Source organism: Mustelus asterias, chromosome 6 (assembly GCF_964213995.1).
Source record: "Mustelus asterias chromosome 6, sMusAst1.hap1.1, whole genome shotgun sequence".
NCBI lineage: Eukaryota > Metazoa > Chordata > Chondrichthyes > Carcharhiniformes > Triakidae > Mustelus > Mustelus asterias.
In genome coordinates, this window is record NC_135806.1 from 15695559 (window position 1) to 15712869 (window position 17311).

Genomic DNA, 17311 nt, shown 5'->3' on the forward strand with positions numbered 1-17311 from the left:
GTTTATTCTTGTTATGGGGATACTTAATAGAGATGTTTAATATTATGAAGGGTTCTGTTCGAGCAAATGAGGAGACATTTCCTGCTGGCAGGAGGACTAGTGACCAGATTATTTACTGAGAGAAACAGAGGGAAAGATAAAGAGAATTACATTATGCAGCAAGTTGTTATGATCTAGAATGTGATGCCTAAACAGGCGGTGGAAATAAATTCAGAAGTCTGTTCAAAAGGAAATTGGATATATATCTCGAAAGGAAAAATAATAACAGGATTATAGGCTACTCAAGAGGGGTCGGGGATTCATTGGATAACACTTTAAAAGAATAATCTTCGTTTGTACCATTTGGTTCTGTGAGAAATAACTTCAACTTCAGTTCGCATGCGCACAAGGAGCAGCATGGTACATGATTAGCACTGCTGCCTCACTGCGCTAGGGACACGGGTTCAATTCCCAGCTTGGGTCCCGTCTGTGTAGAGTTTGCACATTCTCCCCGTATCTGCGTGGGTTTCCTCCGGGTGCTCCGCTTTCCTCCCACAGATCGAAAGATGTGCTGGGTTAGGTGGATTGCCTGTGTTAAATTGCCCCTTAGTGTCAGCGGGACTAGCTAGGGTAAATGCGTGAGGTTATAGGAATAGGGCCTGATGGGATTGTGGTCAGTGTAGACTCGATGGCTGCCTTCTGCACTGGAGGATTCTATGATTCTATGAGTAGGCTATTCGGTTCCCGAGCCTGCTCTGCCATTTAATAAGATCTGATGGTAACACCAAATCTGTATCCTGCATTCCCATGATAAACTATCACTCCCTTGGCTTACCACAAATATATCCTCACCTGCCTTTAAAGACTCTGCTTCAACTACCATTTCAGGAAGAGAGTTCCAAAGAATTACGACCTTCTGTATGAAAAATTTCACCTGACTCGCACACATCATCAACTTTTATTTTTCATTGATTAGAATGAAGACCATTTAAGGAGAAATTAGTTTTGTTTGAAAGTGCTGCCCAAAAGACTGCAAAGCCAGAAGATCACCTTGGTCAGGGCGGCACGGTGGCACAGTAGTTAGCACTGCTGCCTCACAGCGCCAGGGACCTGGGTTCAATTCTGGCCTCGGGTCACTGTCTGTGCGGAGTTTGCACTTTCTCCCATGCCTGAGTAGCTTTCCTCCGGGTGCTCTGGTTTCCTCTCACAGTCCAAATGAGGTGCTGGTTGGGTGCATTGGCCATGCTAAACTCTCCCTCAGTGTACCCGAACAGGTGTCTGTGTCTGGCGACTAAGACATTTTCACAGTAACTTCATTGCAATTCCAGCCTCAGGTCATTGTCTTTGCGGAGTCTACACATTCTCCCTGTGTCTTTGTGGGTTTCCTTCGGATGCTCGGGTTTCCTCCCACACTACAAAGATGTGCGGGGTTTTTTTATTCATTCATGGGACATGGGCGTCGCTGGCTGGACCAGCATTTATTGCCCATCACTAGTTGCCCGTGGAGGCAGGTGAGAGTCAATTACATTGCTGTGGCTCAGGCGTCACATGTAGGTCAGACCAGGTAAAGATGGCAGATTTCCTTTCCTAAAGGACATTAGTGAACCAGGTAGGTTTTTCCGGCATTCAACTTTGGTCTCATGGTCATCAGTAGATTCTTAATTCCAGATATTTTTTATTGATTTCAAATTCCACCAACTGCCATGACAGGATTCGAACCCGGGTCCCCAGAACATTAGCTGAGTATCTGGATTAATAGTCTAGTGATAATACCACTAGGCAATTGCCTCCCCCAGGTGCATTGACCATGTTAAATTGCCCTTTAGTGTCAGGGAGACTAGCAGGGTAGATACATGGGGATAGGGTCTAGTTGGGATTGCTCTCAAGGGATTGTTGTGGGATTGGTGCAAGCTCGATGGCTGAATGGCCTCCTTCTGCACTGTAGGATTCTATGATTCTATGAGTAGGCTATTCGGTTCCCGAGCCTGCTCTGCCATTTAATAAGATCTGATGGTAACCCCAAATCTGCATCCTGCATTCCCATGATAAACTATCACTCCCTTGGCTTACCACAAATATATCCTCACCTGCCTTAAAAATATTCAAAGACTCTAATTCCACTACCATTTCAGGTAGAGAGTTCCAAAGAATTACGATCTGTGTGAAAAATTTCACCTCATTCGCACACATCATCAACTTGGCTGAATGGGCTGAATGGCCTCCTTCTGCACTGTAGGGATTCTATGATTCTATGATCAAAGTTAACTGAAATCTATATATTGATACATGCCTTTATCAGTATAAAAGACTTTATCCTTTATCACAGAATATAACTTGTATAATGCAGAATTACACTGTGATCAACTACACAGGGATTCTATGATTCTATGGTGGAAGGGATGTGGGAACAGGAAGGAGGATGAAGAGGGTTGAAATGGGTTACCTTGTCCCTTGGCACTGCGATACTTGGACATTTTTGTTCTGCTCCAGTGTATCCCCAGAAGCCTCAGGATCAGGATAAAGGGGATCAACATGAAGCAAAACTGCCAGCCAGCATCTGGTGACGAAAGTCACAGCAGTTGATCAATTTTCATTTGCAGAAGGTCCCATTTCCACAATGATGTTCTTTTTTTCAACCTGTGACTTTTTGCCATTGACTGCTTTCTCTGAAATGCATTGTTCCAGCCACCAGAACAATCAAGTTGCTTGCAGAGATAGAGGACACCCTGCTAAAAAACTTGTTTCGAGGATACCAGAAATGGGTCAGGCCGGTTAGAAACTCCAGCGATACAATCAAGGTCAAGTTTGGACTCGAAATCTCCCAGCTAGTGGATGTGGTAAGTCAATGAGGTGGCATTTTGAGAAAGTTCCGTGTTCTCGTTTTAATTGAAACCCAAGGGCGGAATTTTCTGCCCAATGTTCATGCTGGCGGGTTTCTCTGGACCCACTGCAGTGAACAGAGGTTTGGCTGAGCGTCAGATTCTCTGTCCTCGCTCGCAAGCAGTGGCGGGATGTAAACGATCGGAAAATCCACGCCGAAGATTTGTTCTTAAACCAGAGCTTGCATTTTGCTGACTTTAGTTGGCAAATTATGGATGAGGTCAAGTGTGACTCATAAGTTGGGATATTCTCGGGTTTGCAGGGGCGGCACGGTGGCACAGTGGTTAGCACTGCTGCCTCATAGCGCCAGGGACCCGGGTTCAATTCTGGCCTTGGGTCACTGTCAGTGTGAAGTTTGCACATTCTCCCCGTGTCTGTGTGGGTTTCCTCCGGGTGCTCCGGTTTCCTCCCATGCTCCAAAGATGTGCCGGTTAGGTTGATTGGCCATGCTAAATTGAACCTAGTGTCAGGCGATTAGTAGGGTATATAAGTACGGTTATGGGGATTGGGCCTGGTTGGGATTGTGGTCAGTGCAGACTCGATGGGTTGAATGGCCTCCTTCTGCACCTTAGGGATTCTATGATTGTCTGATCAAAGTTAACTGAAATCTATTCATTGATGCATGCCTTTATCAGTATAAAAGACTGTTTATCCTTTATTACAGAATATAACTTGTATAATGCAGAACTACACTAGCCTCAATTTTTCAATCGGGGGACAACTGGGTCATGCGCACCTGTGAAGAAGGTATATTCGGGATAGTGTTTATGGGTTGTGTCAATTATTTGAAATTCTCACTTGGCCATGCTCCCATATGCATGGGCAGCACGCACAGCGAGTCAGGCCTTCAACATCACTCATTGTTGGTGGTGTGTTACAATTTGCTCAAGGAGCCTAGGTTGCTGTGGCAATATTCACCTTTTTTTGCATGCTACAATCTGGAGTTATAGTGATGATAGAGGTTCTATAGTTCTTTCCATCACATGGCTGATCAGGAATCTCTCCCGCTCTTACCGCCTGCCATTGAGGTGTGGCCATGTTATGTCCTTGCCCGTCAGGTCCTGAGGGTGGGATTTGAATCCAGTGTTACTCATTCAGAGGCAGAGATGCTACTCACTGCATCACAAGACCTCCTGATTCATGCCAGTAGGGGGAGTGGACGGTCTATTCTCATTGGAAAGCTGCTCTCAGCTAGAGGGCGCCATTGTATATGCACCGATCTATCAGTGTTCTGTGTACAAGTGTATATAGAACACTGAAGATCTGTCACTCCTCCCACACTCCTGGATATCGCCCACCTCCCCCCACTCCCATCCCCCCCCGGATATCGTCTCCCCCCTCCTCACATCCTTACACATCACCCTCCGAAAGCTGACCTCCTTGGCCCATCACCGGCCTCCTCGGATGATTGCTGGCCTGATATCCCCCTGGCCGATCGCCACCCTGACTGATCCGTGATTTCAGAGTGCGCTTCTCCCCCCTGCCTGCTTCCCCTTAGGCCTCGTCCCTATCATGGCCTCACCCCTTCCCCTTTGGTACCACCACTTGGCACTGTCCGGTGCCCAGTGGGCTGTGCCAGGGTGCCTAGTGGACAGCGCCAGGCGGGCAGTGCCAGGGTGCTAGGCTGGCACTGCCAGGGTCCCAGGTTAACCCTGCTACCCCCGACCACCCGGGGGGCACCTCAATGGCCTCCGGTTCCACCGGCCAGGCCATCATGTCTGATCCCCCTTGCTGGGGACCATACGTGATCCTCGCCGGTAAGCCGGGCTCATTCATAAAATTTAAATAACATCATGAATATTGTAATCAGCCTCGCACCCTTCCCGGTTGCGAGGTTGATCGCACCTGCTTCACGGTGCCAATAGGTTCGCCAAAGGTGAGAAACCGGGCGGCGACTGGTGGGACGAGCCCCCTTTGCCTTATCTTTATCAAAGAACGTTTTTGCCCTCTTTCCCACCTGTGATGCATATATCTTCAAGCTGAAAAAGAATCTGATTGGAAAATTCAAACTCCTTGCGTAGATTTTTGTTCAGGGCACATTTATTGCCCATCCTTCATTGCTCTTGAGGAGATGGTGCTGCTTTGCTTTCTTGAATGCAACCAAATGGCTTGCTGGTCCGTTTCAGAAGGCACATTGATGTGGATCTGGAGCCATAGTAATGGAGCAAGAACGACAGATTTCCTTCCCTAAAGGACATTAGTGAAGAAGATGGGATTTACGACAATCTGGTGATTGAATTGATACAGTTGCTGACTCTAGTTTCTTTTGTACAAAGAACCCAATAAAAGGCTTATACAGCAATATAGTTAGAATTTCACAGGGTATGAAAAATAAGGGCACTGTTAAATAGCAAACATCAGGTCGGGAAACATATACATGCAGCATGATCTCAGCTGGCCTGAGCTATGCTGCCAAATCCACACAGGGAACAACACTGTACAAGTGAATTTGCAACACATATTTCCTTTCACTCCAAGGACATTGATAAATGTATCAGTATGGATGGCACTGCTGTCTCAGAGAGCCCAGGGATTTGGGTTCAATTCCGGCCTAGGGTGACTGCCTGTGTGGTGTTTGCACGTTGTCCTGTGTCTGCATGGGTGTCCTCTGGCTGCTCCGGTTTCATCCCACATTCCAAAGATGTGCAGGTTGTGCAGATATGTGGGCTGGGGGATTTAGTGGGGTAAATATGTGGGGTTATGGGGATAGGGCCTGGGTAAGATGCTCGGTGGAGACGCGATGGGCGGGATATTCAGGTGCAGCATGGTGGCACAGTGGTTAACACTGCTGTCTCACAGCGCCAGGGACCTGGATTCAATTCCTGGCTTGGGTCACTGTCTGTGTGGAGTTTGCACGTTCTCCCCGTGCCTGCGTGGGTTTCCTCCGGGTGCACTGGTTTCCTCCCACAGTCTGAAAGACATGCTGGTTAGGTACATTGACCCGAACAGGCGACCGAGTGTGGTGACTAGGGGAATTTCACACGAACTTCATTGCAGTATTAATGTAAGCCTCACTTGTGACTAATAAATAAACTTTAACTTAACTTTACGGCCTCACTCGTCCCAAAATCATAAAATCCCACCTGAGGTCAACAGACCTTTCCATGGTCCATCCTTCGCCTGCTCCAATTCCCGTGGTGGACGGGACGGTAAAATTCCAGCTGATGGGCTGAATGGCCTCCTTCTGCACTGTGGAGCTTCTATGATTTTTCAATAATCTAAGTATTATGTTGAAGAGTACATGTATGTATCTCAGTATAAAAATATTGCTTGAATGGGGAACTGAACACTTTGTGAGCACGGTTCTGCTTTGGCATTCACATCAGCAACACAAAGAAAGGTTGTCTTGTGCAATATTCTTTTGAGTGACACACTTTTGGGATATTAACCGAAACTAGGTTAACATTTATTGCTTTTTTGAAATTAATTCATGGGATATAGAGCCGTAAAGTTAAAGTTAAGTTAAAGTTTATTTATTAGTCACAAGTAAGGCTTATATTAACACTGCAATGAAGTTCGTGTGTAATTCTCCTAGTCGCCACACTCCAGTGCCTGTTCGGGTCAATGTACCAACCAGCACATCTTTCAGACTGTGGGAGAAAACTGGAGCACCCAGAGGAAACCCACGGAGAAACGGGGAGAACATGCAAACTCATTAATTCATGGGATGTGGGTGTCGCTAGCTGGACCAGTTTTTATTGCCTTTGAACTGAAAGGTTTGCGAGATCATCACAGAGGGCATTTAAGAGTCAGCCACGTTGCTGTGGCTCTGGAGTCACATGTGGCGCCAGACGAGGTAAAGATGGCAGATTTCCTTCCTTTTGGGACATTAGTGAACCAGATGGGTTTTTACAACAATAATTTCATTAGAATTTTTATTGAATCTAAATGTCACCATGGTGCGATTCGAACCAAGGTCAAGCATTATCCTGGGTCTCTGGATTACTATTCCAGTGCCAATAGCATTACCCCATAGCCCTCGCCATCTTTAAGTTAGTGATTGTGATACTTCTTAAACCACACCTCTTTATGTGGTCAAGGTGCTGTTAGATTCAGGGATTCAGGATTTTTGATCTAATGATGGCATCTAGTTCAGGAAAGCGTGACTTAGAAGGGAACATGGAGGTGACAGTGTTGCCACGTACTTGTTTTGATTGTCCTTCTATTGGGTAAATCATGGATTTAGGAAAGTGCTCTGGAAGAATTTTGGCCAGTCAATGAAGAGTCCTTTGGATGCTGACCTGGGATTATTTTCATTGAATAACTGAGGCCCCTGTGTTTAGTTGCTCACCTGCCAAAATGTTGGTGGGGATTTTGGAAAGACAACAGGCCAGAGGAACCAGGGTGAAAGTTGCTACATTCTTAGAGAAGGAAGCAGCAGTGACGGCAGAACTTTGCAGGAGCCAGAGCAGAACAGAAATGAAAGGGACAATAAATGCATCCAACACAAAGAGCTGTGCAAAATCCCCAGCTGATACAGAGCCTGTACAACGAATGCCCCCATTCTGTGGTCTCAAGAGTGGGCAGTGGGATAAGCCCACAGAGCCTGTATAACTGCACTCCAGCAGGAATGAACAATTTCCCAAAGTGGGAAAAACACTTTTTCAGGAATATCAACTCTACTTAAAAAACTTTAAAGATCCTTTCATTAAAAGCTTTCTGTATGTGTGAATGTAGCATTGCAGTGTTGCAGTCTCCCTTCAACTGGATTAAAGAAACAGAGATTGGATGAATCCTGAAACCACTTGCATCCTGGAATTTAAAATAATCACATCCCATAATTTTTGCGGTTGATCTTGATTTGGTGTGATGTTGTAAAGTGGGCGATGACAGGCTGGCACCTTATCTTACATCAGTTTGTTTTCTTTTCATGTTCATCGACGTGACAATGGCACAGTGGTTAGCACTACTGCCTCACAGCGCCAGGAACCCGGATTCGATTCCCGGCTTGGGTCACCGTCTGTGTGGAGTTTGCGCATTCTCCCTGTGTCGGTGTGGGCTTTCATCCGGGTGCTCCAATTTCTTCCCACAGTCCAAAGATGTGCAGGTTAGGTTGATTGGCCATGCTAAATTGCCCCTTAGTGTCAGGGGGATTAGCAGCGTAAATACACGGGGATATGGCCTGGGTGGGGTTGTTGTTGGTGCAGACTCGATGGGCCAAATAGCCTCTTCTGCATTGTAGAGATTCTCACAGGAATTCTAACGCCCCGCCCGCCATGGGAATCAGTGCAGGCAAGGGGCGGCCAATGGGAAGGTCTGTTGACCTCGGGTGGAATTTGCGGTCTCAGGTCAAGTGAAGCCGTAAAATTCCACCCTCTGGGCGGAATTGTACAGACACGTCCACCCGCGGTTCATACAATCCCACCCAAGGCCAAAGGTGAATGCCATTCTCCCAGAGCCTCACCTGCCCCCAGATTGGGGGCGGGCGTGCTGGCAAAATTCTGGCCTCTGAGTCTGAGACCTAAAACAACAGCAAATTTGACGAGCCTTCTTGAAGGACCACGAACAAGTGATGGTGAAAACTCATCTTGATACTGAATTCAATCTGTGGGCATGGTCAGTGTTGTGGACAGAGAGGGGTTCCAGTGCAATATTTTTAAAGCCAACGCAAAAGATAGCGGAAACTATCTGATGAGGCTGATTTCCATCAAAGCGGAAACTATCGGCAATTAACTCCCTATACAGTATCTTGCTTCCCCTTTTATTGTAACTCTTAACATCCAAACTGCATTATACAAATTGTATTGGAATAAAATCAAATGAGATAAAACTTATTTTTAAAGCTTTCACCCAAGTTGCATTTTTTTAAGTAGTGTCTGGTGTATTCTGCATCTACCAGTGTGTCTCTTGTTACAGGATGAAAAGAATCAGTTGATGACGACGAATGTTTGGTTAAAGCAGGTGAGGAGATAATTTCATGGTCTCCACAAGCATCATAAGCAGAACGGTGGAGGGTGGAATGTGGCACAGTGGTTAGCACTGCTGCCTCACAGCGCCAGGGACCCGGGTTCAATTCTGGCCTTGGGTGACTCAAGTGTGGAGTTTGCACATCCTCCCCGTGTCTGCATGGGTTTCCTCCGGGTGCTCAGGTTTCCTCCCTCAGTCCAAAGATGTGCAGGTTAGGTTGATTGGCCATGCTAAACTGTCCCTTAGTGTCAGGGGGATTAGCAGGGTAAATACGTGGGGTTATGAGTGGGATTGTTATCGGTGCAGGTTCAATGGGCTGAATGGCCTCCTTCTGCGCTGTAGAGATTCTATGATTCCATGATATGTTAATTCTGACTCTAATGGGCAATCGAGTATGATTCAGTGATAGAGTTCATTCCTACTCTTAAACTGAAGAAATAGGAACTTCTCTTACACATTCAGTCAATGGCAGTTAAATCAGATGTCTGAGCTGCTGTTCTCAACACCAGCAAAGCACTGGAAGAAATAATCCTTCCCTGCAGCCACTCACTTGGTGCTCTTTGTGGATCTATTGCACTGCTTGCCTCTTCACCCCTGCTTCCAGTCTGCTTGGCCATAGAGATGACCAATTTGAGAATTTAATGTTGGATGTCCTCCACATGTTGCCATTCAGAGGACGAAAGTAGGCCTATATAATGAAGAATCGAAGCTACCACAATATCCACAATGTGAGTGGAAGATTGTAACCAAAACACCCAGAGTTTTACTTGAACTAAAGCTTTTCTCATTCTTGCAGGGAAATGCTTGATCTCCATTTCACAGCTGCTTCTGGTACATTTGCAATCATAAATCCAAAATCAAGTTCAACTTCATGGTTAACCTATTCATATAAAATTCCCTTTTGCATCATTTTATGGCCTCACAGACCATTGAAAGTAATTAAGGTTAGCAATTATATAACAATCACTCATGAAAAGATTTCGTGCAAGCGCATTCATCAAGGTGCCGTGGACTAAAATGCTGCATGGTGAATCATAGGCACCGATTTGTCTCTCATCAATCTGCGCTGGAATGTGCTGGACTATCTCTCAGACTTGTTCTCAAACTTAGAGTTATTGCCTTTGACAAAAACAAACGTGACCAAGGCTTCTCTATCTGCCAATGCACTGCAATAGCTTGGGTCGTTTTCGTTGGAGCAGAGAAGACTGAGGGGCGACCTGATCGAGATGAACAAGATTATGAGAGACGTGGACAGGGTAGATAAGGAGCAGCTTAGTTGAAGGGTCAGTCATGAGGGGACTTAGGTTCAAGGTGAGGGGCAGGAGGTTTAGGGGGGATGTGAGGAAAAACATTTTTACCCAGAGGGTGGTGACTCTCTGGAATGCACTGCCTGAGTGGGGGGGAGGAGGGGGGGGGGCGGAGGGCGAGGTGGGGAGGCGGGTGGGGGTTGAGGTGGATTGCCTCACATCCTTTATAAAGTATCTGGGTGAGCACATGGCACATTATAACATTCAGGGGTATGGGCCAAGTGCTGGCAGATGGGATTAGGTGAGAGTTCAGGTGTTTCTAATGTGTCGGTGTGAACTCGATGGGCCGAAGGGCCTCTTCTGCATTGTGTGATTCTATGAATACAGTACCTGAGTCCATCAGCTGGTGTACTGAATGTGTCATTTTGTATTTCTCATTTCCATTGTTAATTTCTGACACCCAGCATGCTTAAATTGTTTTGTCCCTATTCTTATATGACTCTGTCATGCAGTAACATGATTACCCTTCTATATTGTAGGAGTGGAATGACTACAAGCTGAGCTGGAATCCTGATGATTATGGTGGCATTAACACAATCAGAGTTCCGTCGGAGTCCATCTGGCTGCCTGACATTGTATTATATGAAAAGTAGGTGTTTACGGTTATACATTTCCCCATCTGCCGAGGGAAAAAAATATTGATAAATCTGCCCAGATAAGATTAAATGAGGTCAGTTGTGAGGTGGCTTATGCATGGACCATTTGTGCCGAATATCTCTGCTATGCTCTAAGTTCCGGATAATTCTACACTGCCGTCAGTGTGGTATTTCTTCGAAGTTCAAACAACGTTGTAAGTGGGCCTGCCATATCTCCTCATTTTGCCTTCCTGACAGCACCATGGCTGCACCATGGATTGCAGTGGTTCAAGATGGCTGCTTACCACTCACTACCTGCTCAAGGGCAGTTAGGGATGGGCATTAAATGCTGGCCTAGCCAGCAATGCCCACATCCCGCAAAATAATACATTTTTAAAATTACATAAAGGCTGCTTACTGGTACAAATTGCAGCCCAAATTGGCAATCTCACTTGACGGCTGCAGGAATGGTGCTTAAGATGTGAAATTGCTACAGCATTGAAGTCGGAGGGGTGGAATTTTCCCATCCCACCCACCACGGGAATCGTAGCGGGCGGGACAGAAAATTCAGCGAACCATTCAAAGGTCCGTTGACCTCGAGCGGGAATTTCGGGTCTGGGGGCGCGCACGGCTGGAAAATCCCGCTCAGGGTGTCCGGAAATAAACTGAGCCAGGAAGCCTAAGTCTATATCTGGTGACAGTGAATCCAACCTGACAAGGTTTAAGGGGTGACACAGCATGTGTGAAATGGAACATGTTCTACATCCCAGCAGCAAGCACTTACCTTAAAGAGTCATAGAAGTTTACAGCATGGAAACAGGCCCTTCCCCCCAACTTGTCCATGTTGCCCCTTTTTTTAACCCCGAAGCTAGTTCCAATTGCCAGCATTTAGCCCATATCCCTCTATACCCATCTTACCAATGTAACTGTCTAAATGCTTTTTAATAGACAAAATTGTACCCGCCTCTACGACTGCATTAGGCAGCTCGTTCCAGACTCTGTGTGAAAAAATTGCCCCTCTGGACCCTTTTGTATCTCTCCCCCCTCACCTTAAACCTGTGCCCTCTAGTTTTAGACTTCCTTGCCTTTGGGAAAAGATGTTGATTATCTAGCTGATCTATGCCCCTCATTATTTTATAGACCTCTATAAGGTCACCCCTCAGCCTCCTACGCTCCAGAGAAAAAAGTCCCAGTCTATCCAGCCTCTCCTTATAACTCAAACCATCAAGTCCCGGTAGCATCCAAGTAAATCTTTTCTGCACTCTTTCCACTTTAATAATATTCTTTCTATAATAGGGCGACCAGAACTGAACACAGTATTCCAAGTGTGGCCTTACCAATGTCTTGTACAACTTCAACAAGGCGTCCCAACTCCTGTATTCAATGTTCTGACCAATGAAACCAAGCATGCCGAATGCCTTCTTCACCACTCTGTCCACCTGTGACTCCACTTTCAAGGAGCTATGAACCTGTACCCCTAGATCTCTTCGTTCTACATCTCTCCCCAACGCCTTACCATTAACTGAGTAAGTCCTGCCCTGGTTCGATCTACCAAAATGAATCAAGGGAATTATAGTGGATGGGACAGCAAATTCTCAATGGACACAAAACTGGATTTTTAAAATATCTAACCAATCTGTCAAAGATAGTCACGTATTCATATGTAATCTAAGAATCAATTTAGAGATGTGTATTTCACCAGAGTCTATCTGAGTGCTTGACTTTTCTCATTCCAAAGTAATCTGAGCTCCTTTAAGAAAAAAAGATCAGTTTCCACTGCCACAGAGAAAAGTAGAACTGGGTTTCGAATAATAATGATTCAAGTGATTATTTCACTTCCCGAGTTTGTGTGGGTTTCCTCCGGCTGCTCCGGTTTCTCCCCACCATTCAAAGATGTGCAGGTTAGATGGATTGGCCATGCTAAATTGCCCTTAGGGCAGGATTTTATGGCCGCACTCGTCCCAAGACTGGAAAACCCTGCCCGGGCTCAATGAACCTTTGCATGGAATCACAATGATTCCCGTGGCAGGCGGGACAGGGAAATTCCACCCATAGTCTCCAAAGATGTGTAGGTTAGGGGGTTTTGCGGGTATATATGTGGGGTCACGGGCATAGTGTCTGGGTAAGATGCTCTGTTGGAGAGTCAGTGCAGACTTGATGGGCCAAATGACCTCCTTCTGCACTGTAGTAATTCTGTGAAAGCTTCTCTCACACCCTCTTTATGGCAACATCTGTGGGAATTTTCACATACTGTCCACTATGGCACATCTCATATCCTTCCAGTACATATCATTTTGAGCTATTAAACCCTCTGGGATGTTTGCCTTCAAAGTCCATCAGTGTTGCTCTTTTGACACATCAGTTTCGACAGTATTCAAACAGCGTTTCAATTTACCTGGGCCTCCTTCAGTCCAAGTAACACTTCCAGTGGAAATGTCTGCATGTGCAGATTTAAATCCACAAACATGAAGCATTTTAAGTATCTTTGTTATATTACGTTCACGCACACTCTGCAAATTGTGTGTTCTGGTGTTGGAAATACTTCAGCCACTTATGAATATATCAAAATCAACTGTACTTCCATGTTTGTACATCTGGTTAGGTGGCACAGTAAATAGTGTAGATGGAAAAAGAAAGGTTGCAAAGGGACATTGATAGATTAGGTAGGGGCAAAACTGTGGCAGGTGTAGTTCAGTGCAAGGAAGTGGAAGGTCACTCACTTTGGATCTGGTCAAGATCATTTAGGATATCTCTCAATGGTGAGAAGTAGAGCCCTGAGGTGAAGCAGGGAGATTTAGGGGTCCAGTTTAAGAAGGTTAGTAGACAGGTAGAATTTGAAAGGCTAATAGAATTATCCTTTATCCCAAGGAGGCTGGGATACAAGCCAGTGGAGGTGATGCTACAATTACATAAAGTTCTCTTTGGATTATATATGCTGTGTTTGTGAACCCAACTCTCCACTCACCTGATGAAGGAGCAGCACTCCGAAAGCTCGTGACACCAGATAAACCTGTTGGACATTAACCTGGTGTTGTGAGACTTCTTACTGTGCCCATCCCACATCATGGCTACCTTCCAGAGATGGTGTACGTCCCTCCTTTTCAAAAAAGCCAATCTGAGTGCTCATATTCCTCTTTGCTTTGTAGAAGAGAGCACATTATTTAGTGAGAGGCAGAGACCAGAGTGCGAAGTGTGGGAGGGGAGTGTGGGTTTGTGCTGGGGTGGTGTGTATGGCCCTCAAGTGACAGGATCCTTGACAGCCATTGACAGTGCACCACCTGCTCCACTGGAAGGTGGTCTTACCCCGGGAGCCACAACCTGCTGTGACAGCCTGAGGCATCTGAGGCATTGTTGCTCAGACATGTTGAAAGAGTTGATTCTCTGCTTCTAAACCAGCGACGGGGGATCTCGTTTCCTTTCAACTGGATTTCTGTGTCAATTCCCTTTGTTCTGTGAAGTGGCATGTGGTTGCAGAGAAGGCAACTTTTTACTTTTTATTCTTTCACAAGACGTGGACATCGCTGACAAGGCCAACATTGGTTGTTCATCCCTAACTGCCTTTGAAATGATTGGCTTGCCAAGCCATTTCAGAGGGCATTTAAGAGTCAGAGTCATAGAATCATAGAATTCTACAGTGCAGAAGGAGGCCATTCGGCCCATCGAGTCTGCACCAACCCCAATCCCACCCAGGCTTTATCCCCATAACCTCATACATTTACCCTAGCTAGTCCCCCTGACACTAAGAGGCAATTTAGTCATTCACATTGCTGTGCGTCTAGAATCACACATAGGTCAGGCACGATAAGGATTGGCAGGTTTCCTTCCTTAAAGGGCATTAGTGAACCAGATGGGTTTTTAACGCCAATCGCAATGGTTTCGTGGTCACCAATACTGAGGCCAGCTTTTATTCAATTCCAGATTTATTAATTGAATTTAAATTCCACCAGTTGGCGTGGTGAGATTTGAACCCATGTTTGAGCTATTGGCGGGTGTGTGACATCTGTTCTCGGCCCTCAGCTGAGGTGGAAGATGGAGCTGCATTAGCTACTCCCATACCATGGCCTAGGTTGGCAGCAGGAAAGTCTAGCTGAAGATAAGCGTGGTATTAGACAGGTAAAGTGCCTTCCAAGAAGCTGGAAATCACCTGTCAAGCAGTGAAGTCTGAGGTCATGTACCAACCGACTCAAGAACAGCTTCTTCCTGCTGCCATCAGACTTTTGAATGGATTTACCTCGCATTAAGTTGATCTTTCTCTACACCCTAGCTATGACTGTAACACTACATTCTGCACTCTCTCCTTTCCTTCTCTATGAACGGTATGCTTTGTCTGTACAGCACGCAAGAAACAATACTTTTCACTGTATGCTAATACATGATAATAATAAATCAAATCAAAGAAAGCCTTCCTATGATGAGAGCTTTGCACAACAGCATCACAATGGCCATGGATGGAGATCTTCAGTTTGACTGATCAAAGCCTTCCCAGCCTGTAAGTCTCACTGAGGAAGATCACTCGCCTTGGTGACCCTGGCGGGTTGTCAACTCACAACAGACTCTTAATTGCTTTCTCCATCACTTCAATTCTCCTGTCCCCAGGCCCACAGGTGTTCCCCACAGGATTTGGAACTCACCTCTTGGCCAGCTGGGAGAGGGAGGACTGCTGTCAAGATCCCACCTGAGCCCTCACTTTCTAGAACTTCGCCATCACACATGCACCGGAAGGCACCTTCCACCTGTCTGATGTCAGAAAGCGCATGTGGTTGCGGAAATCCGGAATTCATTCACCGAGACTATGCTGTGGTTAGGTCAACTGAAAATTTCTAATCTGAGATTCAGAGGGCAGAACTTTCCAGAATACCGCCAAAGGCTGATAGCGGGTGGGGAAAATGGCATTGAAGCTACCGGCAAATTGAAAAAAAATGACAAGGAGCAAGGTACCACGGTGCCAGATTATTAAAGATCGGAGTGCCATTTTTAAAAGCTGTCCCAATTCACAAAGGTTAATATGAAAGCCCTGCACTACACCCCTTCCCCCTCCCCTCCACAAACCCCCCTCAACTGCCTGTTCCCTTCCCCCTCATCCAGCACTGTGCCTGGCACTGCCTGGGCATTGCCCCCTGACGCTGCCCAGCTACCAGGAGGCAGTGTGCAGGCAATGCCTGAGGCAGTGTCCAGGCAATGCACTGGGGCAGTGCCAGGGGGCAGTATCCAGGCAATGCCCAGGCATGACCCTCTCCCCCCTGAGAGATACACTCACCTGAGCTCTGAGCCCCTCTGGGAGGCCTGCCCACTAGACACAGATGGTCTGCTCTCACACTGACATGAATGGACTTTCTCACAGCGGGAAGGTTGATTCAGGTATAGAGGCCTGACAATGTGATGATAATGTGTTATAACGATATTAGGGCACTGGCGGAGCACAGGGACAATTATGTCATGCTTTTACGATGGTGTGAAACATGATTTGGACATCTTGTGAGATTTTCCGCGCCTGTCGCCGAACCCGCCTAGTGAAAACGAGAGCAGAAAGTTCCCCCCCTCCCCTTTATTCAGGTAAGGATATTTATGGGTGTGGAACCAAGATGGCTGAATGGAATAAAGATCATTTCTGATCTAATTGAATGCTAGAAGAGGCTTGAGGACTGAATGGCCTCCTCTTTTCCTATATATTTCAGTACATTTTGGAAAATTATAAATACGTAGTTAAACAATTAGCAAATTATTATTCCTGAGTGACTCTAACAGGCACTGTCAATGGTAATCTCTGTCTCAAAGCTATATGTTAGTTTACACTGTCTCATTTTAACATCGGTCATCAAATTGCTGCTGTTTGCAAGCATCAAAACCATGATGGCTATTGTCTCTCAGTGGTTGCCTTTAGATGAGACTTGTACAAAGTGATATATTGCAGTAACAGTGAAACAACAACACCATCAACACTGACGACAGGGACGGACTAAGATGTCACCTTGCACCTCGGGAAAATTTGCAGTCACCCGCGTGACATTGCAGTTAGGCTATCAGCTCATCCTTCTGAATTTGTCTTTGAACTAGATATCAACCTGAACACAGAAGGAAAATGACAGTCTTCAGCAGATCTGTCTGCAGGGCTGTCTGCTGCATGTGCAAACAGGACACCAACTGAAGGACAAAGATTGCGGACAATTACACAGAATGTACAGCACAGAAACAGGCCATTCAGCCCAACTGCTCCATGCTGTTGATTATGCTCCACTCCAGCCTCCTTCCACCTGTGTTAGTTCTTTTTTAACAGCAAAATCCTAAACTGTGGGTCCCGGATTCAATTCCGTCCTCGGGTCACTGTCTGTGTGGAGTTTGCACATTCTCCCCGTGTCTGCGTGGGTTCCCTATGGGTGCTCCAGTTTCCTCCCACAGTCCAAAGATGTACGAGTTAGGTTGATTGGCTGTGCTAAATTGCCCTTTAGTGTCAGGGGGACTAGCTAGGGTAAATGCATGGAGTTATGGGGAAAGGGCCTGGGTGGGATTGTGGTTGGTGCAGACTTGAAGGGCCACATGGCCTCCTTCTGCACTGTAGGATTCTATGATTCTATCTTCACTCACACACTTACAATTTTATTTCCAATAGTGAACAGAAAAAATGTCAGGTAAATGGCCTTTGCTTTTCTCGCACACTTGTCTCAG

At 46.1% G+C, this 17311-nt stretch overlaps 1 protein-coding gene across 1 annotated transcript in view; it reads left to right on the forward strand.

Moving 5' to 3' along the window:
- The first annotated feature begins 2675 nt into the window (after positions 1–2675).
- Positions 2676–17311, forward strand: part of LOC144495265 (neuronal acetylcholine receptor subunit beta-3-like) — a 34696-nt gene continuing 20060 nt past the window's right edge. Inside the window, exons 1-3 of the mRNA XM_078215336.1 lie at positions 2676–2816; positions 8716–8760; positions 10553–10662. Coding sequence (XP_078071462.1) covers positions 8734–8760; positions 10553–10662 — 137 coding nt within the window. The 5' untranslated portion in view covers positions 2676–2816; positions 8716–8733. The remainder of the gene's footprint in view (positions 2817–8715; positions 8761–10552; positions 10663–17311) is intronic.